Below are 26,901 nucleotides of genomic sequence, written 5' to 3'. Positions count from 1 at the left end.
GAGGGTTTTGGCACCACTCGACATCCAGGGAGATTCCACTGCTGGAAAAATACAAGCAAAATGCATCTCTTTGGGTTTTGCAGTCTGAAGGTATTTAAAAAAACCCTCCAAACAATAACAAAAAAAACCCCTCAAAATGAAACAAACCCAAAACTTTAATTTTGGCTTGTATACAAGCTGTATGTGCTCCTTTCAAATGTAAGTGAATTAACGTCTTCTTTCTAAAAATGTTTATAATTTTTAGATCTCTCTTTTATAATCAGGCAGCCTGGCTCACTCGTTTCCGTTATGAAGTGGAAGGTGATACCTGTTTTCAAATTCTTCCAATTTATGTAGTTATTTTTGTTGCTTTTATTTAATAAGATATTTTAAAATTAGTGGAATTCCCAAAAATCAGGTGGTATAATTCCTAACAATGCATGCGTACTCCTAAAATTCACAGGAAAATAAACTAATAGATTCTCCTCATCACTGTTTTTTTAGATCAGTTCCTCTGTCTCTACTTGGAAGGAAAAAACCTTTTATGTTAAATAGCATGTTGAATCTTTTCAAATCAAATCACATTTGATCTTTTCCACATTAATTTTACTTTCTGAAGCATAACGGCCCCAAATTTAAATCTGAATTTCGAGCAGAGGAGTATTCTGAGTACAGCAAGTAAGACACGGAAGAAGGAAAACCTTAATTCCAGTTCTATGTCCTTTATGGTTAATGTGTGGCAAAAAACAAAATTAGGTTTATTTTAGAGGTGTTTGATTCATCTGTTTTTTGAGACAGCTTGCTGATTTTGGGATCAAGCCTTTCCGTCCCTGAGTCTTCTGTGGCCTGGCCTGGTTAAACTGGCTCTAGGCTCTCCCATCTGTACTGCAGTGGACTGTATGAGATATTTAAGGGAATGGGAGAGGAGCAGGAAACGACAGCTGTTTCAAAGCTCTTTCCTTGGCCTTCTGATGGGCCACTTCCACTGTAGCCTGAATTTTAGGGGATTCCGAAGCTGTGGCTCACTGCAACTTTCAGACCTCGGTGACTCAGTGGACTGGGGTGGGAAAGACAAAGCTACAGCAGCTGTGAGCTTATGTTAGCAAGCAGAGAGCAAAACTCTTGCCCTATTTCTTATGCAGCTTCAACAACTGTTCAGTAATAGCCACAGTTTTGAGTACAGTAAACTGACCAGATGAGACTAAGTGACTTGTGTAAGATCCCATGTGCAGTCTGTCATCTGGGCATGAAATGTTGCTAGTTCTCCAAAGTCCCAAGCCCCAGTGAGTTGGGGGTTTTCTATTTTTAATCTTCACAGAATCACAGAATGGTTGGGGTTGGAAGGGACCTCTGGAGATCATCTAGTCCAGCCCACCTGCTAAAGCAGGTTCACCAGAGCAGATTGCACAGGAATGTGTCCAGGTGGGTTTGAATGTCTCCAGAGAAGGAGACTCCACAACCTCTCTGGACAGCCTGTTCCAGGGCTCTGGCATCCTCAGAGTAGTTTCTCCTCATATTCAGATGGAGCCTCCTGTGTTTCAGTCTGTGCCCGTTGCCCCTCATCCTATCGTTGGGCACCACTGAAGAGAGTCTGGTCCCATCCTCTTGACACCCCCCCTTGAGATATTTATCAGCATTGATGAGATCCCCTCTCAGCTTCTCTTCTTCAGGCTGAACAGACCCAACTCTCAGCCTTTCCTCATAAGAAAGATGCTCCAGACCCCTAATCATCTTCACAGCCCGCCGCTGGACTCCCTCCAGTAATTCCTTGTCCTTCTTAAACTGGGGAGCCCAGAACTGCACACAGAACTCCAGATGTGGCTTCACGAGGGCAGAGTAGAGGGGGAGGACAACCTTCCTCGACCTGCTGGTCACTTTTCTTAATGCACCCCAGGTACCATTGGCCTTCTTGGCCACAAGAGCACATTGTTGACTCATGGTCAACCTGTTGTCAACCAGAACTCCAAAGTCCTTCTCTGCAGTGCTGCTTTCCAGCAGGTTCCCACCTAACCTGTACTGGTGCCTGGGGTTATTCCTCCCCAGGTGCAGGACCCTACACTTGCCCTTGTTGAACTTTATTAGGTTCAATTCTTCAATTATATAAACCAGATAGTATTTCCAAGGCCCCATGATTCATCCCAGCAGCACTCTTCTGGGGTTGCTGGCAGGTCATACAGGAACTGCAGGCAGTCCCCTGGGTGGTGGCATCTCTACACCAAGAGCAGTTCCTCCTCATTGTCATCGCTGGGACCACTGAGAGGCACCAGGCTGGAGATGAGCTGCTCAGCTTGGCTATGCTTTCTGTGACCTAGTACAGCAGTTTTATATTCCTGAACAAACAGGTTATCCTTGGCTTGTCCAAAGGTTCTTGTCACAAACAGCTACTGATCTGCACCTGTTTTGAAGGAATTGGTGACAGGTGTAGACCTTGTGATGTTAGATGTAGCGACTCCAGAGAAACTAATGTGTTTCAGAGGCTTTTAAAAAGGAAGAATAACGTTGAGTAATACTGGGTGATGTTGAAAGACTAATGAAAAAAAGACCTTTCTTTCAGCGAAGTCAGGCAGGATTAATTGTGAAATATAAACCAAAAGCCTAGAACAAATGTCATTTGAGAGGTAGAATAGCTCCAGACAACAGCAGGAATCTATGTGTAAAGATTAGGTAATCAATAGATGTGCATGTGCATCCCCGTAGGTAGCCAGATAGTAAATATGTAGCACTGTCTGTCAGAACATACACTGGATAAAACACAGGGCTAAATGCTGAAATCTAGTTGCTAAAATGGCCCTGTGTTTCAAGCTTAGATAAAACTTGCCTATTTTATGCTGTTTTGCTGTTCATCAGAGAAGGGGTAAAACTAACCGGAGGGATGATTCTGGTAGCAAGCTAAGGTAAGGCAAGAGCAATCAAGGGGCCTCAAAGGCAAACTTTGAAGGAAAAGCTCAATTCCAATGATCTGTTCTGTGTTCCCTCTTCAGGTGGCCTGAGAAAATTCTGCAAACCTCCTTAGTCTCCAGGAGAAAAGTGTTTCCATTCCATGTACATGGCAGAATGGAGATTTCGGGTTGAAATGGAGCTTTCCAAGAGAAAACAGCTTCAAAGCATTATTTAGCCCTTGCGCCTCCCTACTAGCAATTATCGTAACCTCATTTATTTTCCATCCAAGTCTGATATGGGGACTGTAGTTTTCTTTCTAAAAGAAATTATAACTATTACTTTGATTATTCTTCTTGGGTACTGCCATGAGTACAGTACACGCAGGTGCCGATTTTTTCAGGCAGACAATTGAATTCAGAGGTTGATATTGATGCAGTTGAACACATACAAATTTCGGTACAAAATACAAGACTCCTAGAGTTCTAGTTAGTTGCTTTTGATGAATTGAAATAAATTCATATTCTCTTATTAAAAGCCCAGAGAAGGAACTGAAATGCAACTCTTTATGCATGATTCTTTTTTAAAATGAAGGCTAAGAAAATCCCAATTGATACATATAAGGCATAGCTTTTTAATTTATTGCTCAAGCATATGCAAAAAAGGCATTAATTTTCAGTAATATAAAATTCTCGATGTGTAGTGCCTGGAGCTATGGTTTTGAACCCAAATTGCATGTATTTACTAAGCCATATAGCTCTGAAACGTGGAAAATGGAAGTGCATTTCAAATGGGTGCGGGGATTGCTATTACTAAAACCAGTTGTAATTTATAAGTGAGAAAAATAAAGTTTCAGATGGCAGATGAAGAGACACCTTTATTGACTCCATATGCTTGACTGCATGAGGTGCTTTCCTGAAAATGGGAAGCAAGTGCTGTATTTTAAGGAATTTCAGAAGTCAAGCATCAAGGGGTAATAGAGTTGACCTCTAATTTCAGAAATCACAGCTTAACATTTGAGAGCATTTCACTTCCAAACTTTATTTAAAGCTCTGCTTAGCAATCAGTTTTCTAATAGTAAGGGTTTTGGCTGGAAGACACATTGGTTATACTGTTACCTAGCAGACTTTTTCCCTTTAACAGCAGACACCAATGGCCTCGAGGAATGAAATGCTGATACTTCAGACTACGTACAGGTATGGTTGGACTGGCCTCCTGCCCTTGGTTTCACAAGTGTGTTTTTGCATCCTCTGTTCTTTTTATCTTGAGCAAAGGGCAGTGTAGGTGGTAGCTTATATTTCCAACAGGAGACTTTTTCATTCTTAAAGGTTTACTGTCTCCTTGGTGTTGAAATATTTTAACTGGCGTTTTTCTATCAGCCTCTTCCCAGAGTATCCATTATCCGTCGCTGCAGTATGTTATCTAGAGGCTGTGTCTTGGTATTCTCAGTGGGTAATTCTCAGCATGGGTGCTTCTCACCTTACAAAGGTGTTAAGGAAATACAGGCTTTGAATGTATATTTAGTGTAGAATTGATTCCACCCTGTGTTCCTTCCACCTGAAAGTAAAGATTCAATATGAACACAACGGTGCTTTTTCCAGAATGACAGAACTTTTGCTTTCAGTACAGATTTGTAAATTCTTAGAAAAGTGAAAGTTGAAAGTGTCAGTGTTTTCCCATTATATGAGAAGCTTCAGCACAGGTGAGTTAAAACTATGACTTCCACACTACTTGCTACCTGCTCTTAACTTGACCATGTTCTTGTATGCCTGTCGCTTTTGGTATGAACAGAAAAAGTTTTGTAAGTGTAATAACTGCCACCAATAAGACACATGGACGCAATTAAACATCATGTTGCACATTCAGAGTGGTTAATAGCATAACAAACTGCCTGTCATACTTCATAAGAAATGAAGGGAGGGATTTAAATATATTTTCTGTAAAGCAATTTTCTTTAGGTTATTCATAAATATCCATACCTGCTTTCTGAATATAGATTTTCAGCCTTATTAACACCTAATAAGTAAATTTGTACAAGAGCAAAGCGTTCCTTTACCGGCTGTACTCTGAAAGTGACAGGTTTAAAGAAGATGCTCAGAAACACATTGTGGATGAGTAAGGCTTCTATTTCAAAAAATACAGCATAGGTATAAAAGCAAATGCAGGACAAGATTTTTCTAGGCAGACATAATATCTTTAATTAAACTGGACTGGTATGCCTGGGAAAATTAATAAGGTCCTGGGCAGCCAAACCTTTTTTGAGGTCTGAAATGGAAACAGCAGATTTCAAAGCTAAATAGAACTTGAGAGCAATTACAGTTTGCTTAATATCTAGTTAGGATATTTAGGTGTTTGTCCATCAAGTGTAAAATCCTAGGTTAGCCTTGAGTTATTCAGCAACTCATTTACTTGAAGTCATGAATAAATGTCATATATAGTACTTAGGTTTTTTTCAGTTGTGTTGTACAGATATCCAGACTATTATGTGTTGTTAGCAGTCTGCTCTCATGCCTGTTAGTGTTTGAAAGCTAGAATGGTGTTTATAACTCTGCTTGTGTTTGTTTTAGGTTTGGAGGAAAGCGGGGTGGGGGCGTGGGGTTGCTTTCACAATACAAAGTGATTATTGGCAAAGCAAAGAAGTTTTTTCTACTGAATTAACTCCTTTGTTGAACGGCACATTTATTTACAGGGAGGCTGTTTGGACAATTCAAATGAACTTGAAATATTCCGGATACTTCAGCGTCATAAATAAGAGAAGGGAAAATAAGAGGACAGAAGGCACGGTTTTCATGCTAAAGTTCCTCCTCTGCTTTACTGCTGAGGAAATGAGCTGCCACATCTGCTGTGCTGTGACAGGATCTGGACAGGATATGTCCAGAAGACTGTATGGGAACTAGAATACAGACAGATGATGGAATTGTTTGAGCTGTAAGCTATCTATGCTGTCACATTTAATGGCATATGTTCAGCATTATCACAGGCAATAGTGAGGCAGAACACAAGTATGTGAGGCACCACGGTGTTTTAGTCTTTCAAGAGATTAATTTCTTATGTTTATTAATTATATTGGTGCAGAAACACCAGTTTTGCTGATGTGTGGGTACAGCATGGCAATTTAACCAGTTTACAATTTAGCACTGCTCACCCAAATCTGAATTAGAAAAGAGACTATAAATGGAACCAGAAGAATTTCTGGTAGGTGTTTTTTTGCAGCAACCTTATAATATGAGTGATATCAGTGTAGCTGTTTGGATTTCTCTTTACATATATTCTATTGTTTTGAGTCTGGATTGCAGTTTTGATTTTTTTTTTTAATTACTTTTTTTTTCAGTGACTGCATATTGGCATTCAGATTGATAACTAGAATCAATTTCAGACAGATTAATTTATGAATGATTTTTTAAAATATAAAAATTGTTCGTAATTCTCTTAACCCTTTGGAACTGCTAACCCAGAGCAGCCCTTCTCTAACAGCCTTCTGTAGCACTGTAACCCAGAGCTACGTGTTTTCTGTTCCTCCAAAATTTGGGCCACTTCAGCTTTGTATTTTTTAGTATCTATGTCTTGAGCAATCTGATTGTGACTAAGATTCAGAGAGGTCCTGTGTATTCCTTGACCTCATTGTCTTCATCTGTAGAACAAGGATAGCAGTGCTTAGTTGCTGCCAGGAATATTCAGGCATAATGTATATAAATACCTCTAAAGGTTACAAGTTCTTTCAGAGTACCTAGTATTTCTGCTGATTTCATATTAAGTAGAAAACTGTGTGTATGTGTGGTAGTGGTGGTGGGGGCGAGGGGGTTCAATCATCAGATGTCAAGTTTTGATTTATTTTTGTAATGATTTATGCAGTTGTTAATCAGCACTTGACTCCTCAGAGGAAACTTCAGGGAGATCATGTATTTAGAAACAATCTGGCTTCTAGTATTTTCTCTCCATTGTATTTTTCTTCCTTTGTTCTTTTGTTCTCTATTATGAAGGACATTTGCATGAAAACAAGATTCTTGTTTCTTAAGAGTTCATCTGCTCCTGCTGCTTATTCCCCACCTGGCCATAATCCTCTGTTTGTGACATCTCAATTGGTGGCTGTGCAAATGATTATGATGTCAAAGACAGGATTATGACTTCAGGTGAGAAACAAACAGCAGGAACTGGTGAACTCAGGAGAAATACACATCTAGATTTTTCTCTAACCATTTTTATGCTAAAAGCACAAGAGAAATGAAGACAATGCATTATGTATGCATATATAAAATAACTGATGTATAAGCAAATTGTATTGTACTAGTGAGTAACATGGCAAATCTATTCTTTAAATTGTTTTCAACTGTTCTTATTCTCTAGCTTCATCTACAGGAAATTACAATAGTAGGATAATATCCAATGACAGTGTGATTAGGACATAGTTATTTGGATTTTACCATGCTATAGCTCTTGTAAGAGACTTCTCGTGTATCCCTCTGCTGTAACACAATGTCTTCAGTTTGATTATAATAACGTTTGATTAAAAACAGACTCAGACCCAAACTGTGGACTGTTAATGAGTTAACTGGGGTCCCCAGAGAGAGCGTAGTTTTCGACCAGATCAAGCTGCTTTGTGATACAATGGGAGATTCTTGAAATCGCCCCAGTTCTCCTGCTTGGTTTTTGTTTTTTATTTGTGTTTTTTTTTTTTTTTTGGTTGTTTTTTTTAGTTTGTTTTTGTTTGTTTCTTTTTGTTGTTGTTTGTTTGTTTGTTTTTCTCCTATTTAATGTTGCACTTCCTTTTTGTTTCTGAGGAGCCCCATCCCCTACTGCCCCTGAAAACTCTTTCCCCAAAGGGTTTTTGCACAATATCTCCTTTTGAAATTTCTTGTCTGCAGCTGGAGTCCTATGGTAATAAATAGCTTGTATGGCTCTGCAGTCATTTGCTACTGTGAATTGAACAGTGGGAGAAAGATATTTGCTAAAAAAGTTTTACAGGTATGAGAATTATAATGGAAGGAGAGTGTGTATGTGTTATAACTCTAGCTGATGCAACCAACACCTGCGATTATTTCTTTAGTAAGTTGGTGGTGGGTTCTGAAGAGGTTGCTCAACAGAAACCAAATCCGGGGAAAGAGCTTGTAGGCTTCTGCTGTTGATGTTACAGTGGTGGTTTCCACTTCTAGCTAATCCTAAGGTCATTATGTTAAGAATTTTGGGTAGGGAAATATTTTTTCCCCTTCTGCATTATTTCGAGAATACCTACTTATAGATGCATTGTGGATTTCTTTTGAGGTATTAAACATTTCTTGGTGTAGTTTGTGAAATAAAATGGAAGAAATTGTATTATCCAATGTGCATATAATACTGTCCTGTGTCAGGATGACTAGGTGAAAATGGCAGAAAGGAGTTAATAATCACAGAATTAAAGACATTGAAAGCATCCAGTCCACAAGTCTGATATTTGAAGTACTCGGAGATTCAGAGAAACCATGGAGAATGGAGTTGTTTGTTTGTTTGTTTGTTTGTTTTTTAAATGGAATTGAAGTAGTTATCTTCAGGAATCCAGTAATTAAAATTAGAATGTTGGTAACATTTTTATTGCAGGCAATTCTAGTGGTGAGATTAACCCTAGATAATCTTATAATAAAATAACCAGGCACCCTACGAGGATCTGACACATGAGAGGCTGCACAGAGCTTCTGGTCCCCCAAGGACTGTGATTGTTTTATGGTTTTATCTAATAATAACTGTGCTTTGGTTTTGCCTTTTTTTAAGAGTTTTCATACAGTACACATTCCCCCTGCCCCCCGTAAATTTGTAATTTAACATCACTCTAGGAAATGGCAAATCAGCATGCACTATTAATCTTATCTTGTATCATGAAACAGACACTGATCCAAGAGATCTGATTACTTTGCTTCTGGTCATTATCCAGACTGAAAGCTGGGCATTTGTATCATCAACAGTTCTGTCATCAGAAAGCAAAAGACTTCAAAAACAAAGTGACATTCTACAATCAATCTTGTTTAACATTTCGTGCCAAAAATACGGTTAGGCACCAAACTCCTTTTACTGGTCACTTAGCGATCAGCTGCGGTATTAAAGCCCTCATTTCTGCCCTATGTCTACAGCTTCTTTTCCTAGGCATTTAAAGCATAATAAAAGACCTAAATGTCAGGCATGAGGGTTTTAAATAATCTGTAGTGATTTTAATGAGTTCAGTCACAATTGCCACAGGTTTGTCTTGCTTCATAAGTATTTCTGAGATGGAGCTTGCAGTCAGACTCTCTGCTGCCAAGTTGCTTTTCGGTCTTTTGAGAAGGATGGAAACTGGCTCCTGTTCAGTCCTGCAGAACTGAGTCTGTTTTAGCTTGAACTGCTCTGGAAATAGCCAGCTGCATCCCCTCCCCTCCAATGAATATATTGTGAACAAGAAACTCAGTTTTAATTTGTATTACAGTTCAGCTAATTAAAGAAAACCCATTTTAAATACCTGACTGAACCAATGTGATTTGACTTTCTTATTTTCTTTACTCTTGGCCCTTCTTCCTTTTTTTTTTTCATTGAGTTATTTGAATGTGGCACTTGAAAAGATGCAGTTATTTAATATGTAACTGTGAGGGAGGCTCGGTCTTGTTTTTTTGCTTCTCCAGTAGGATAGAGCTTTCTGCTCTACAACAATATGTGGAAATAATTTATATTTTTTCCCTACTATTTACAAATCCCAAGGGACTTCACAGATATGGAAACGTGGTAAGAATTTCTTCTGTGCTCAACTGGATGGTTCAAGTCTGTTCCTGGAGGAAGTGATTTTACTGTTGACCTAATTCTGCTCTGGCTAAAGTTGGCACCGGGTGGTTTTAGAGATTTTCAGCCTCAAAGCATTACTATTCTTTGTTGAATCCAGAGTTTAAGGAGAGCTGAAGTGCAGCTCTTTCAGATGGAATAAGGAAGGCTTAAGCCTGGTACTCAGAATACATTTATTAACTAACTCTATCCGAAGAAGTGGCCTGGCAACCCAGATAGAGGAACCTTCCACTCTGCATTAGAATTTTGTCAGAACTTCCAAAATTCATACCTTTTGGCATCGTGGGCGGTTTCTGCTTTCTGCATCATGGGCTGTTTCTGCTTTCTGCATTTGTGCATACTTATCATACAGATTGAGTTCACAAATTGGGGAATAATAACCAGAGCAAAGATTAAACAAAAAAATTGAAACTTCTACACTTTTCCATTGTAAAAACAAACAAACAAACAAAAACTTCCATTTAAAAATTGGTTGCCTACTTGAGAAAAATTAATATTGAATTTTGGATGTCATATATGTGTTACATTAACTATTATCAGGTGGGGAGCAGTTTTTTTTTTTTCAATGACAGCTGTTAGGTCACTGTTTAGAAAGACAGCAAAAGAAGTTTGTAAAGTTTGTTCATAGCTATATAGCCAGTGCTCTTAGATTGGCCCAGCACAGTAAAATGGTGGTTCTACACTGGAAGGAAGGTCCACATCTCCATTGTAACTTGGAGAGACTGTACTGTAGGGATTTATAGTTGGAAACTGTCCCTTCTCATCCCCTGTCCTTCAGCTTGTAAGCAGGGCACCGTGTTTTGCTAACTATTAATGTAAGACTGTAAACAAATATTTAATTTTTTTTGTACTTTTGTGTGCTTATGACAAAGGCCTGGCTTTGTGCAAGGATTTCCTTTCAGGTTATTGCAAATGCTGACACTCGTGAGCTTTTCTAAACTGAACTCTCTTTAATGAACCTGTGGGTGAGTTTTACTTGGTCTGTCTGTCCAGACTGCAGTGTCTCAGGGGAAGGCGATTGCCTCACAAGGTCACTGCTGCCCTGGAGTAGTGGAGGGCCTTTCAACTTATGCTTGGTCATGCCCTTTTAACTTAATGTTCTCCTTCACACAAGCTGGTAGTGATGGATGTCCATTCAGACAACCTAATGGCCTATGGTAACTATAGAAGAGCCTTTATATCAATATTCTGCAGCTGACACCCCTCAGGATGGACCGTCAAACTGCTCTACACCACATCTAGGACCATTTTATGCAAATAATGGCTGTGATACCATTGCTATACTTTATTGTGTCAAGCAGGGCTATAAAAGATCGTTTTTATGGGTCAAGAGGAAGTTGATCTTTGTAGCTTGATATATCAGAGGTCATTTGCCTCTCTCAGCTCTTGCTACCTTTAACAGTACTAAACTGCAGAATGACCTCAGCTCTTCAGGAATCTCAGCCATAGGCGAAAGGTCTGCTGGAACATCCTCAATGACATTTCAGGTACGGTGAGAGAATTCTGAAATCAGCATCTTCATGGTGAACTTCAAAAGGAAACAGCTGGTTTAACCCAGGGAATGAGAGATTGCTATTTGCTCCATGCCTTCTCCTATTCCTTGATTCAACTTCTCTTGCCATCTTTCATTAGTTAATTTTTGCACCTGTTTGAAATAGTGCAAGCCTGTGAAATAGAAAACTGAAATCACAGCCTGTTTGCCAAGAGGACCTTGGATTTTTATGTTCAGGGAGCCAAGTCTTCCAGACTCAAGTGAGATATTTTGCCTCTGTTGCTCAGAGGTCTTAGAGGACATCTGTACAATGTGGAGACTGTCAAATTAGGTAATGGATTATGAGATATCATACTGTAAATCTGCTTAGGTGGAACTTCTTCAGGGGTGATTGTATTTTGCACAAAGCTTCCGACTTCGTCAAAAATGTTCACATCTTTTCAATTTGCAGAGCGCCATTTGCACTTTCGTGGACTTCCTATGTAACTGCAAACTAAGATGTTGACTTCCGATAAAAAATGAAGGGCTTGCTAATGCAAGACAATGCCAAAAATCTCATTAAACAGATATATGAACTAAGTGTTGAAAGACAGAAGCAGGACCTGGAAGCAAAATATATTTTTAATATCTGCCTATGGTGGAGTTCTGCCACCATTCAGAGAATGCTCGGCCTTTCAAGCACCTTGGGAGCAACTCCAGTGCTGCCTACCAGTTCATCCGTCTATATGCTACATTGTACCCTTCAGTGCATTGGGAGTATACATGTTATTTCAGTATTACTGTAAAATAGAAATAGTCTGTGCTCCCATTTCTATGTACTTGAACAGGTTATTTTGCAGTTTCCTCACTGCCTTATTTAAAGAAGTTGTTCCTGGTAATTTAGTCACCTTGGCATGACAGCAAGTTTCAGTGTGTCAGCTGCTCTGGACTGGCCATTTTAGCTTCATTCCTAGTGACAGAGACATAAGCTACCCCCTCTATGCCATTTTGTATTTACTATAGGTTAGTGCAGGGTAAAAGCATGCAAGGTGTAATCTCAAAGCTGATGAGACTGTGAGCAGTCAATGTCTAAGCCTTTAGACAACAGCTTTCTAATAAATGACGTATATCGTTTTTTGAAATGTGGAGAGATCAAGTATCATTATTCTGACTTGTTTCTTCTAGAGGGTTTTCTAAATTTTCTGCTTCCAAGACTATTTAACACATAATCATGGGGCTGCGTGTTCTGCCTTGCACTAGCATTTTGCCAGTTGATGTAAAGCTATGTACCAGTCAGGCGTTGGTGTGTTAGTCTTGTTCCAGTCTTTGTTCTGAAGAACAGCATCTTTACAAAATAAAAGAGTCCTTCTAAAAAGCTTTTATTTCTTACGTGAAACTTCTGCTTTGACAAGATGAAGTGAGTCAGCCTGTCTTTAATGGGATTGCATTGAAACGTCTGCTTACATGCAACTCTTGTTGTCATTCCTTGGCATGATCGTTACTTGAGGGGCAGATTAGAGGTCAATCAGCCAGAGCCACGGGGGCACCCACAGCTAGCCTCAGGATACTCCCTACAAATGTAAGATCAAAAGGGCAGGCACATGAAAATTACTGTTTACTTTTTATGAATTATTTCCCAGAGATGGGATCATTAGCAGAATCTGAATGCCAGCTGGCTTTTATTGCAAGGACACTCCTGAGAGAACACACTCACTTGGGCATGCCTTTCCGCTCTTTTAAAGTCAAAAGATTCTCTGTTTTTTCTTTTGTGGGATTTCTGTATTATTTAAATGACTTTCTGCTTGTATATTTTTCTGCCCCTACTTCTGCACGTGATTTTAATTCTTAAATGTTGTCCATTTTATTTATTGGTTTGTGCAGCAAAGGTATTTCATACTCTACATCCATACGCCAGGGACTCTGCAGGAGACACCTTCTGAAGGGAGTAAAACTTTCTGGTAATTTTTCTGAGTGAACAGTGGCTGTTACTTAAAATTCATTGCTGGCCAATGGGTACTGCAGGTATCCCTACTGTAAATGCAGGGGAAAGGTGATATTGGCTGTCTTGGTGTGGTACATGTTGGCAAATGCTGATTCAGTGTCTACTCCTGCAGTAATCTTCACACATCAAACTCTACACGTTCTTATCCACATAAGTATCTGGCTTTTGTTTGATCACAGTACTCGGGGCTATTTAGAAGGGTCATGGTATATCTGCCCTTTTGTCTTGTGTCTGGAACTATGAAATCATGACTTTGGAGCAAATGTTGATTGAATTCTAAAGACAGTGGCAGTAGCTGGTAACGTGTGCAGCCCCTCATATGCTAAACTGGTGATCCCAAGTAGAGAACTGTTTGCTTTTTAAAATAACTTTGGAAAAGTTACCTTGAAGGACCAAATATGTGGTGGATATTACTCTTTAATGAAAACCAATATTAACTTCTCTCTTATCATCCAATATCTTACTACCTCTAATGTGAACTAATCAAATGCTGCCCAACATAGGAATGAAACTAAATCTGGCTGGTAACCAAAATAAAATCCCTTACAGCTATTTTTGTATGTTCTTAAAATGTGTGCTGTGAGATTAGGCAGTTGTCTTTTTTCACCCCTCAGGAAAAAAAAAAAAAAAGCTCTTTTGCAGCCCCCTCCTATGATAAGGTGGAGGGGCAGAAAATCCAAAGTTATGTTCGTTTATCTAAAATCCTGTTCTTCCTGATCTGGCTAGGCATTTTGGATAGATGTGTTTTTACTTATTTGGCATGATATTTTCTCAACATCACTGGTTTTTTGGCATTCATCTTGACAGCAGTAGCTAGAGAATTCTTGCTAGTTTTTTAAAAGGATAAACTGAACATGTCTGTTTCCATCTTTTCCTCTTGCTGTTGGACAGAGCTCAGGAAATTTTTGAATCCTTGCAAAGTGGTGAGAGTGCAAAGGAAATGTGGTGGTTTTGGGTCCTCCACGATAGGAATTTGCAAGTGACCATCAGCGTGAGTGGGCCTGGGGTTAGTAGAGCAACATTCAGAAATTCAGCATATTAGTTGGTGCTAGGCATGGTTTAAGCTTATACTGAATCACAGAATCACAGAATGGTTGGGGTTGGAAGGGACCTCTGGAGATCATCTAGTCCAACCCACCTGCTAAAGCAGGTTCACCAGAGCAGATCACACAGCAATGTGTCCAGGTGGGTTTGAATGTCTCCAGAGAAGGAGACTCTACAACCTCTCTGGACAGCCTGTTCCAGGGCTCTGGCACCCTCGAAGTAAAGAAGTTTCTCCTCATATTCAGATGGAGCCTCCTGTGTTTCAGTCTGTGCCTGTTGCCCCTCATCCTATCATTGGGCACCACTGAAAGGAGTCTGGTCCATTCTCTTGACACCCACCCTTGAGATGTTTATAAACATTGATGAGATCCCCTCTCAGCTTCTCTTCTCCAGGCTGAACAGACCCAGCTCTCTCAGTCTCTCCTCATAAGAAAGGTGCTCTAGGCCCCTAATCATCTTCACAGCCCGCCGCTGGACTCCCTCCAGTAATTCCTTGTCCTTCTTAAACTGGGGAGCCCAGAACTGCACACAGAACTCCAGATGCGGCCTCACGAGGGCAGAATAGAGGGGGAGGATAACCTCCCTCGACCTGCTGGCTGCACTCTTCTTAATGCACCCCAGGTACCATTGGCCTTCTTGGCCACAAGGGCACATTGTTGACTCATGGTCAACCTGTTGTCAACCAGAACTCCAAAGTCCTTCTCCGCAGTGCTGCTTTCCAGCAGGTCCACCTCCAACCTGTAGTCGTGCCTGGGGTTATTCCTCCCCAGGTGCAGGACCTTGCACTTGCCCTTGTTGAATTTCATTAGTTTCTTCTCTGCCTAGTCCTCCAGCCTGTCCAGATCCTGCTGGATGGCAGCACAGGCTTCTGGTGTGTCAGCCCTTCCCTTGTGCTATCATTAGCAAACTTGCTGAGGGTGCACTCTGTCCCTTCATCCAGGTCATTGATGAATAAATTGAACAAAACTGGACCCGGTACTGACTGCTGGGGAACCCCACTAAGTACAGGCCTCCAACCAGAATCCGCACTATTGATCACAACCCTCTGAGCTCTGCCATCCAGCCAGTTTTTGATCCATGTCACTGTGCATTTATCCAGCCCGCACTTCCTGAGCTTAACAATGAGAATGTTATGGGAGACAGTGTCAAAAGCCTTGCTGAAGTCAAGGTAGATAACATCCACTTCTCTGCTGTCATCTACCCAGTCAGTCATGCCATCATAGAAGGTTATCAGATTGGTCAAGCATAACTTCTCCTTGACGAATCCATGTTGACTACTCCTGGTGACCTTTTTCCTCCACATGCTTGGAGATGACGTCCAGAATGAGCTGTTCCACCACCTTTCCAGGGATGGAGGTGAGGCTGACTGGTGTGTAGTTTCCTGGGTCCTCCTTCTTGCCCTTTCTGAAAGCTTGAGTGACATTGGCTTTTCTCAGGTCCTCAAGCACCTCTTCTGTTTTCCATGACCTTTCAAAGATGATGGAGAGTGTCTTAGCAATAACATCTTCCAGGGCACGTGGATTTGTAGGTGTCTGGTTTGTATAAAAGATCTCTGACCCAATCCTCCTCAACCAAGAGAAGGTCTTCCTTTCTCCAGACTTCCTCTCTTACCTCCAGGGTCTGGGATTCCTGAGGACTGGCCTTAGCAGTGAAGACTGAAGCAGAGATGGCTTTCAGTAACTCCACATTCTCTGTATACTGCGTCACCTGCCCTGCACCTAGTCTCAAAATGTTTTCTACCATACTTCTTGGACTTCTTAGGCTAGATCAGCAGTAAACAGGGGTCTGTACGCCTGCCTTCAGTCACAAAGCCATGCTCATGGGTTCAGAAGGAGTCAGAAGGTAACTGATTTGGAGCCAAAGTGTGGAATGCTTGCTGTGTGTTTCTTGCATACTTTACATGGACACAGATATCTAATTGTGCTGTTCATCTCAGTTACCTTTTCTGCTGATATCTTCTTGTCTTTCTTGTAGTCATCATGGAAAACAATGGGTTTAAGATGTCTTTTATTGCATTTGTGCTTCACAGACTGTTACATTCCCGTCTTTTTCTTTTCATAATGTGCCACAGAGGTCCTTAAACCTCTCCTATGGAGTGGCACATTTTGAAGCTGATACCCAAATCTGGATGGGTTTCTAGAGCACTGGTCTCCCCGGTGCTCTTAGGATAGAATAATGATGGAGGACCCTTCTCCACCCAATCGCAAAGGAGTGTGAGGTACACCTTCCAACGGATAGCTGTTAAATTAACATTTCCATTTCCCTGTGCGTAGCCTTATCTTTACAGACAGGTGCATATGTGTTGGGAGAGGGGCTATTTTTGGCTGTACTGTAGGAGAGCCTGAAGGTAATGAGTTGTGCATAGTAAATCTTGCTTACTCCATAATTTCCACTACATTTCAAATTAAGGGCCTAAATTAGGGTTAGTGTCAGACTTGCTCTTTTGCTATGTCCTAATTTTGTTTTAAAAGCACATAGCTAAGGACTTTAATATGTTTTAGATTCAGTGCTTGTAAGTTATACTAAAATCCCTAAGGGAGCCAAAATAACTTATTAAAACCGTGCAAATGTTTTTGACTGCTGCATTCTATTATTTTCTATTCCAGTGGTAGCATACAGCCTCTGCTGCTGATGGGCGGAGGAACCCAAACCTCCAGGGCCCATTAGACTTAACTTGTTTACTGCATTGATATCTATATGTTAAATGACAAGAGAGTTCAGGTTATTGAATAATTTAAAATTCAGCTCTAATTGGTGTCATATGACCTGGAAAAGGCCATGGATGACGCCAGGAGCATGCTGTGAAATTCTTATAAATAATTCATAAATTAGATCATTCATTTGCCTGGATGTCTTGTTAAATGCAGAAGTTTGTAAGTAATAACTGATGATATAACACCTGTAAGTATTTAGTTCATATGCTGGAAGGTAATCTACCTTGATGATCTTCTAGCAAAACCTGCCAGAGTATGAGAGTTAATTGCACTAGGGAGAATGCACTACATTTATTTGGGATGGGCTTTGGCAAGGCGTACCGTGCAGATGTTGCATTACGCATTCTCTATCAGCTAGACAACTATTCTGTGTATGCCCATGTTAAAAATGCAGCTCATCACTCTCCTGCCCTTATTTCGCATGAACTCCAAATGCACTGGGAAATGGTAGTGACCTGCTCTGCTCACAAATAGTATAGTTTTGAAATATTTATCTAGGTCTTGAACTACTGATTCTTCAGTAAAATAAAGGGCAGAAGTAAAAAATTGAAGTCAGAAGATTGTGATTTTTCGTTTTTATAACGTTGGCAGCACATTGAATGTTAATAGTTAGACCTGGTGCTGTTAAGATTGGTATAGTGGTGTTTTTCTATAGTGCAAACAGGCCTGATACAGTTTTGTTTCGGAAAGCAAATATGTTTGCTTAATTTTAGTGGTCAGGTATTGCATTGCCATATGTAGGTACTGTTTGGACTTAATGGGCATTCTGCTCACAGTGACTTCCAAGACTCAACGTACAGGCGCCTCACTTAAGTTTTCTTGGAGTGCTGTATTATTAATGACTGCCTTATCAGCCAGCGTAAAACCCGTTTGCTGATCTGAAATGGAAGTATTTGTTAGAGATTATCTACAATATTTGTGTAGCTGGAGAAGAAGGGTGGCATGTTTTTGAATGCAAAATATGCACTTAAAGCTGAGTGCCAGCAAATGCTCATGTGCCACTTTGAATGCAGGTTTTTATGCACCTGGCATCCAAGCTCAAACCCTCTTAACAAAGAAGAGGAAAAAAATTGAAGGCGACACAAACATAGGAGGTGTTCCTCTGCTGTCAGCTACCAGATATAGATTCACTCTTTTGTGATGTGATCCTGTTTTGTTGTGGTTTTTTGTTTTGTTTTGTTTTTTTCTAGCTACACCTGTTCAGTATATTGAGTTCAGTAGATTTTACAGGAAAACACAGGCTTGTGACTGTCATTCACATAGTTTCTTTGATTTGAGACCACTTGTTTTATTCGGTGCAATATAGCAATCATAGCTATACATAATTACTACGCAAAATGGTGCTTTGTTTCTTGCTTGAAAAATAGTCAGCTTACCTTCTGAGTTATCTACTGTATTTATCTTAGATACTGACAGAGACAGTTGCTGAACTATTATCTGGGCACTTTGTAATGACTGAAATTAGTTTACTTATGGTACAGATTTTAATAAAGGATTATATGAGTTAAAGAAAAAAAATTATAACTTCAGTAGATCCTACTAATTTACTTCAAATCTTTACCTTTTTACATTCTCCTTGATAAATTCTTATAGACGCTTGGAACGAATAGCTCCTTAATCACTAGTAATGCACTTCAAATAGCTCTATCATTTGAAATAATTGTTCCTAAAACAGCATTTCTGTTGCCCCGTTATCCTACCTGAGCTTATTTATTATAATATATTCTCCTCATTCTACTGAAAAGAATGAGTGCTTGTACTGTTGATAGACCTGCAAACCCAAAGCCAAGCTTTGTTCAGCTGAGACCCATGTATCAACAACATGTAGTGGTGACTGCATTCAGGTTTAGGACATAAACCTTAGTGAGTGCATCATATGTGCCCTTGGTCTCTTTAAGGTCTTCTGTGTATGGTGGCCTCTCATTTGTCCATTTAGAAATTTTTGCATCATCTTTAAATATCTTTAAATCACTGCATTTCCCTTGTGATTCCTGCTCTGTTCATTCTTGGCTCCCTCCAGGGTCCTCTCTGTGTTACTCCCCCACACCAGAGCTGAAAATCCAGATTAGGGAAATCTTCTCTAGATAAAATTGAGAACAATTTTACTTCCTTTTCTCTTTTTCTATATTCAAATATGTTTCAGCTACAAACTACAGAGCCAGGTGCTATGGGTTAAACTCTGTTAGATCTACAGGAATTTTGCTGTTCACCGTAACAGCACTGTGTTTTGCCCACTGTATGAAGGACCCTAACTTTTGTCCTCAGCATGCAGGACTTATTGAGGCAATTATTTTGGGCCGTTTCTTAAATGTGTTTTGTACACACAGAGCAACCAGCAAAATCTGTCAGGACCTTGCCTGTGTTGAGATTGTAAAATCTGGTCTGTTTTAGTTAATCCCTTGCAGTACAAAGCCCAGTGTGCTGGAGTCAGTCTGTATGTGTCTCCTTTGCCAGCGCTGTGAATTAACACAGCAGAGCACACAACTTGCATTTAAGAAGAATTTGCAGAGATCATAATGCTGCATGCATAAAACTCATGCACTGTTTGTCTGTTTGTAGGAAGTTTTAAGGACTGGGTGTTTGTTTAAGCTCTGCTTGGAATCCCTGAGCAAAAATTATAGGGATTGCAGTAAAGATTTCATAGAGCTCCCCATGTCTTCCTCTTTAAACTCTTCTAAAGATTGTTTGAACTATTTTTTAACATCTCCTTGTTTCCGTGCAAGACTTTCACATCTGATCAAGTCTTATTAACTCCATATGTTTCAAGGAGCAGTCTGAGTTTGTTTGTTTGTTTAAGCCTCAGTTAAAGAAAGTTGTGTCTTTAAAAACCATACAGCAAGCCTGGAAGAGCTCCACAGAGGGGAAAGCACAGCTGTTCCATCATGGTCCGTCATGGTTTTCATGTGTCCCATAGGCAATATCTTTCTTAAACTCATCTTGTAAAATTACCAAATTCCTTATGCTTGCGAGTCGTTCGGCTCACAGTAGTAGGTGAGTCTGAAGGATTTTTTTTTTTTCAGTTCTCCTTTTCACCGGTCTGTATCTTACAGACCTGTCATGGCATGCTCTGGTCTCTTCTAACCAGATGAGTGTAAATGTCCATCCATTTTCTCTGTAGCCTCTACCATCCAGCTGTAGTTTTCAGTTAAAGAATTAAGAGAAAAACATGAGGTGCTAACAAAGTTCTTGACTGGCTTCTGAGTCCCAATAGTTAATTCTTCTTTGGGGTTAGACCCTGCAAGGTACTGAGTAGCTGTCAAAGGCATGTGAAATTGGAACTTCTGCCTAATGTGACCTCCTTCTTCTAAAGGAATAAAAAACCCCCTACTCACATTCAATGACATTAATGAGAATTTTCCCCCCTGCAAACATATTGTAACTGTGAAATAACATTAAAGTTTCTCTGCCTTGTTATGAAGTCTTTAAATGTCAATGCCATTTCTGAGACCATCAGGGCAGATTTAATGGCAGCCAAGGTCAACAAATGCTAACTGGTACCTCTCTTTTAGGGCCTTCAGGGACTCTTAATAGAGTCTCAGCCATGAAGTTAATTTGCAATGTGGGCCTTTATTCTTTAGCCTGGTCCTGATGATTATTTTGTACCATCTTCATTTGTGTGCTTAGATTTCTTAACATTTTCTTGTCTCTTCAGTCAATAAAACAAACTGCTAAAATAAAGAAATTCTCAGTCATTCCATCTTTTGGGTCTTCTTTTTTCTATTCCTTTTTAATTCTGTTTATGGGCTACAGAAGGGTAGGTGTATGCTTTCTGTAGACCATCCTAACTAACCTACCAGCTCTGATCCTCTAAGATCCTCTAGGATCCTCTAAGAATACCTCAGGTCTGCCACCATCTGCTGTCCCAGGGGGCTGGGAAACTGGCCACCTTTAAAGCTTCTTTCTGCTGATACCCTAGATGCTCTGCTAGCAGAAGCAGATGAGCTGGGAAAGAAGAGATAGCGTGTAACCACAGGATTCTCTACTTTCGCTTTTCTGTATTTGTTCCTGTTGCTGGTCATCCCTTTATGTATTGTCTAATTTAGATTAAAAGGGCTTTGTAGCCTTTATTTGTCTAGAAAATATTGCAGACAAGGGTGGCACACTACAAATAATAAATAACAAAACTCCATCTTTTTGGCAGCATGTTGCATTTCTGCTCAGTTGCCCTGCCAGCCCCTCTGACTTTAAAATATTTTAATGTCCTGCACTTTTCACCCAGTCCAAGCACCAGACTTTCCTCAGACATTTAGCACTGACATTAATGCAAATGCCTCCAACTCACTGGGCCCTTTGGGGCAAATCGTGACATCCTTGGCTTTCAATCACATGTCAGAGAGGATATATTTGTATCCACAAAAGTGGAAATAATAAAACATCAGTATTCAGGTGCTAATCCATGTTAATTTACATTCTGTGAAGTCTACAAGAAACTTGTAATTGGTTGTCTTGAAGGGCAGCAGAGTATATTTGGTATTTTGTTTATTTATAAAAAAGAATTTAAATTATACATATAAACATTGCATAGATTTGGATTATATCTTTCTTCTAATCATCACTAGACGCTTGCTTGCACTCCTAAATTCAAGTGTTTTCAGGCTTGCCGACTGTTTTGCACTCTATGTGGACAATACCCGTCTATTTTAAGCATTGCCAGAGTGCAAATAATACTTTTCTTTCTATCAGTGGATACCAAATTTCCCTGCCAGACCACTTTCACTGCAGTAGTTTCATTATCTTTAACAAACCTGGCTTCTGTAATTAAAAAAAATCAGGTCTTTGTGAAAGGTCCAAAAGGCTGGTCCAAAAGCTTAAATTCAGTATATTATTGAAATTAATGCACAGGTCTAGCAAAAGAAATGTGAGTGCCTGATTCACGGCTGTTCTGATGTGCATAAAAACTCAAATGCTTAACTGCCTAGATGAACCATAGTTCAAAGATACTCCAGGATGTAAGTAGGATTTTGATGTCTGTTACATAATATTCACAAGTATAACAAAACCACTAGAATTTACTTGCACTGGGCTGACAAACGTGAATTACAGTTGCTTTCTTTCTTTAGAGTTTTATCAGTGTATAATCACTTGCCCAGCTTAATTGAAAAATCGCTTAGGTTTATAGCTGATTTTAAACATGTTTTGTATTTAAATGACAGCTTTTGATGTACAACTATTTTTTACAGAAAGTAGTTGGGTTTTATCTGTGTTTCTGTAAAGATATTTCAAAAACTCTCATCAAATTTCCAGCGGTAAGTAATATCCCATTCAGTGCAAGGTGAAATGTTTTACATCAAGTCTCCTGCTGTGTAATGGCCAATCAAAGAGTATTTATAGTGGCTGAATGGATTTTTTGGCTCGGTATTCAAAATTAAACATTTTCAAACATTAACATTTAATGTTTTTTGCCACTCTTCAAGTTGATTTTATGTAACCCTAGATGCTCACAACTACTTGATACTCTGAAGCGACTCATTTTATGCTGAGGATCCTGCAGGCAGTAGTTTTACATTTATTACAGTTGTGTAGATGGAATGAAATGTAGATTTGATAGCAGATTTGTGTCTGTCTTCTGATAAACATTTTCTCGGGTTTGGCTGTATGTCCATCAGCATGATGCAGAAAGTCTATTTCTGAGAGAACACATTTACCAAGTGAAATTAATGAGCAAAGATGAATTTTGGTAATTCACAGGAAATTGTTTTTCTTATTGCAGGCATCCAGTAAGAAGAGCTCATGCCAGCAACCATCTTTGGAGCTAGACGGTTCCTACTTGTGTATTGGGGGACCACAAACTTTTTATAAGAACAGTAGAGCATCAAAAGCTGGAAGCCCAGCCCGTGTTGCATTGTCTCAGTCTTGCAGGAATAATCAGGATTACAGGACTGAAATCCATTGCAACCATCAGGAGTGTCTGAAGGAATATCCAGTAGAAAATGGCTTTCACAGAAAGTATAACAATATGATTTCCCCACCCAAGCAGAGCAGCCCTCACCGTGTAAAACCGGCTCAGGAGATGGACCAGAAAGCCAATGAATTTCAGAGCCTGTGCCCTCAGCAAGTGAGTCACAGTTGTGCCTGCAGGCATGCAGGGAGCTCAGGCAGCAGGCAGGAGAGCCACCATGTCAGCCAGGTACAGAGAAGACACTCTGGTCCTGTTCACAAAACCTGTGATTATTCCAGGCACTCTCAAGTTTCTGGGCTGAATGACAGCGCGGAATCAGGGCATAAAGAAACAGAGCAGGCTAAAAGGTTGTATGAAGAAAGAAGGCACAAGCTGCTTCTTCAGAAGATGGAGCTGGAAATTGAAAAGGAACGACTCCAACATTTGTTGGCTAAGCAAGAGGCAAACCTGCTCCTAAAACAAGAGCAACTACACCAATCCCGTATGGATTATAACAGGTGATTTTGAGACTTATAGTTTAAAAAAAAATCTAGAATTTCTAATGAAGACATGGGAAATAGTTAAAGCAGGAGAATGGAACTGATAAAATAAGATAGGCAATACCTGTGGCACAAATTCTCTCTGACAGTGATTTAGAGGAGAGGAGACTTTACTATATTAGTATATACTGTTGGGAAACAGCATGAGGAAAACAGCATGTGGTAGAAAGAAAGGCAAAGAAAAGCAGTGCTGAAAGACTAAGTAGGGAAAGAGGAGCAGTAGAAGAAAATGAGAGGTTGATCTTAGTGCAAGCACTTCAAGGAATTCAGACGTTTGGCAAGACAGCAGTGTGAGTGTGGATGACATTTGGCATTTACCCTTCTTTCCTTGGAGAGGTCAGTTTTGAAGTCTTGCACCTTACTGGGTAGCGACTGGAAAAAGTGTCTTTTACAGAAAAGATGGAGATCATTTTATATATATATGGAATATATATATTTTTTATATATATATATATATATGGAAAAATAAGGGAGCTCTGTGTACCAAGGACAATTTCCTTCCAGTGATGTTTGCGGAAGGGAGACTGGGACTCAATACATGCTTAAAACTAGAGGAAGAAAAAGGCAATAAGTATAGAAATGTGGGATGTGGCTTGAAAGGCCCGTGAGCTTGTTGCAGAAGGTAATACCTTCCTGAAAATCTAAATGGAGTCTCTGGGAAAGCGGGAGAAACTGGTTTATTGGTATCACGTTACTAGAGTGGAGAGGCACAGGGAAAGAGAGTGAGCTAAAGCAGGTTGAATTATCCAGTGTACATCACTTGAGTACTAGCATTTCATTATTTGGGAAGGGAAAGCAATGAGCAAAAATCTAGCAGTCTTTTAGAAGAAGCAATAAGAGGGTTTCACAAGGATGCTTATTTTGATACTGTTTTAATATGGCAACTGCTGACAGCATCCCATGAGAGTCTGCGTTATATGACCCACTTCCCACATTCACATATTATAACCACCATGAAGGAATAAATCACTTTCTCTTCTTAATCCCAGCCCCCTGGTTACTTTTCAAACTCCGAAAGAGTCTGCAATAATTTAGGTGGTCTGTTGTTTGTTGTCTTGGCTTGTGGCTTACACTGAAAATTACGTGTTTATATGACTTTATATGACTTTAAAAATGCCTGTCTTAAAGGCAATCACAATTGTGTGTCTTGAAAATGACTGAGGTCACAAACAAAGGATTATGACTTCAGGTGAGAATTAAGTAGGAACAGATGGATTCTTAATCATCAAATACTTTAATTCTATGCATGCATCTCTCTGATGAAAAACAAGTAGAATATGAAGGACATAACAGACTGAGTCTTTGGTGATTTTGTTTCTAATGGGTATTTTTCAGCGTTTGAGGCATCATAAGCCCAGAAAAAAATGAACCTTAAATAATGATGTGCTTGTTAATGCCATTAGGCCTACTTTAGCCGTTTTTTTTCTAGAAAAAAAAATGTCACGGTTCACAGAGCTCTCGTTATCTAAAAGAATTCTATGAAATAAAATCATGTATGATCAGTTTGAGCACCCAGTATTTTTGTGGTCTCTTTTCTGAGGTGGAGGTGAAAGCACATTTGCTATATTCTCTCTAAGAAAAGCAACTAGGATATAGTGTGCTTACTCTTAAAAAATATTCAGTCTCTTTAGAATTAAGTGTTTGATATTTACAGATAAATCTCTTAGGAATCATAGTTCTGTTTCATTTCTAGGTATGTAATTCACTTTTGCACTTGATAACAGGATGATTTTGTATACTACAAGCAATAAAAATTTGTTTAGCTAAGCTCAAATACCCCTTGCTTCATTGTCAGGAGGCTCTAACCTAGTTCGTCTCTTAACATCATGACAGTTTAAAAAAACCACAATACAACAAAAATCCATTTCCAGATAGTGTTTATTTTTGTCTGTCCTTCTGCATGAGTGGAGTGCTGGTTAAGGTCCATTCTGAGCTGCTGAAAGTATTGACATTGAATGACAAGTAAAAGGTCTGACCATTTGTAATTATTGGCTATTAACTCTTCTGCTCTTTTAGCGAAAGTATGAATTGATCCTTTTTTTTGTCCATACTGCATCATAACTGCATTTCAATTTCCCACGTTTCCCTATTTAGTGTTAAGTGAGCATAGTACTCTCAGTTTGCAGTTTTTCTCTGTGAAATAGTTGCTCAGCTGTCACAAATGCTGTGTGTGCAGGTAAAGGGACCAGTTCTGTGACTCCTCCTGGTGCCAGCCACACCAGGGCACACAAATATGGGTAAATCCTGGAAACAGGAATTTTATTCAAATAAAAAGGGAAAGTATCTCTATTATTGGCTTTTCTATCTTCATTAAAGAAGAAGGAGGAGTAATCTGTTAAAAATAGAGCATCATCTGTGGGTCTACAGTTTCAGGAGATGCAACCATCTCATGCAAATTCTATGTTTAATGCAGCTTATGGAGGACAATGCCTTAGAGCTCTGGTGCTGCTGGAGCTGTAACCTGAGTGCAACTGGCATGTTTGTCATTGGATACTGTGACCATTTTCTTAAGGGAGCAGGTCCTCGGAAATCAGTAAATTAAATTTTCTAATCTTTTAATAAATTGAAACCCTTAGAAGCAAAGGCACTGGACATAAGTCAGCCTTCCAATACAAAAGTGTATTTGAAAGTGTGAAAACAGTTGTGAAAGCTTCTGCATTTAACGTGATTAAGTGCCCTGTTTGTAGACACACAACTCACCTTTTTGTGGTAATTTCCTGATGTGATGTTTTGACCAGCTGCAAAACCAGCTAACTCTGCTTTTTCAGATTTAGAGGCCACGTGCCTGGTTCAGAAGATGTGCCCATTGATGAAGCACCTGGAGAAGTTGCTCTGATGATGAACGGCAACAGCATGGGGCTAAGGTAATTTCTCTCTTCACTTCTAAGTACTTCACAGTGTCAGTATATCTTCTTGACAGTGTGCTGTTGGCTGCTCAGTGTATTTGTTCATGTGTTTGTTTCAGATTAAGAGCTTTTTTTCTGCAGGAAAGCTAAATTCATTGGCTATTGCATTTTATGAGTCAACTCAATGGTTATGCTGACCTGTCAAGGTCTAGGGGTTGACTTTCTGTAGAGGTCTCAGGTTTTGTGTGTCATCTCTTAAGGACACTAACCTAGCCTAGTGCAAAATGGAGTTTTCACAAAATCTTTTTATTCTTTATTCTAGGTACTGCTTGTTATCTTTTCAATTAAGATCATCTCTTCAGTCTTGATTTGGACCTGATGTAAAAAATATGTTATCCTTTAAGTCCCAGATAGAAATGATCTTTTACAATTGGTGACAGTTACTTGTTTTTCAAGCAATGCTGTGTTGCACCCCTGCTTCAGTATGATCAGAACAAACTACCACTGAAATAACTGGAAGCAGAGTTAAGCCAGTATTTAGCTTTTTATCTCAATTTTGCATGCTATTTAAAACTTTAATCAATACGCTATTGTGTATTCTCTCTGTCCCGCCATGTCACATTTCCTGTTACCACTAGAAGAAGATTCAGGCTTATTAGAAAAGCAACAAATAAAAACTGTGGTTTACAGGGTTTTTCTCCCTTTCTCAAGATGTAACAACTTCTTGTTCTGTGCTTTAACTGTATGTATTCTTTT

At 39.6% G+C, this 26,901-nt stretch overlaps 1 protein-coding gene across 1 annotated transcript in view; it reads left to right on the top strand.

The window, feature by feature from the left end:
* The window catches only part of KIAA1328 (KIAA1328 ortholog), a 180,258-nt gene that overhangs the window by 94,995 nt on the left and 58,362 nt on the right, over window positions 1-26,901 (top strand). Inside the window, exons 7-8 of the mRNA XM_065656410.1 lie at window positions 22,572-23,257; window positions 26,068-26,163. Coding sequence (XP_065512482.1) covers window positions 22,572-23,257; window positions 26,068-26,163 — 782 coding nt within the window. The remainder of the gene's footprint in view (window positions 1-22,571; window positions 23,258-26,067; window positions 26,164-26,901) is intronic.

This window comes from Caloenas nicobarica, chromosome Z (assembly GCF_036013445.1).
Source record: "Caloenas nicobarica isolate bCalNic1 chromosome Z, bCalNic1.hap1, whole genome shotgun sequence".
Taxonomy (NCBI): Eukaryota; Metazoa; Chordata; class Aves; order Columbiformes; family Columbidae; genus Caloenas; species Caloenas nicobarica.
This window is presented reverse-complemented; position numbering and strand designations above follow the sequence as displayed.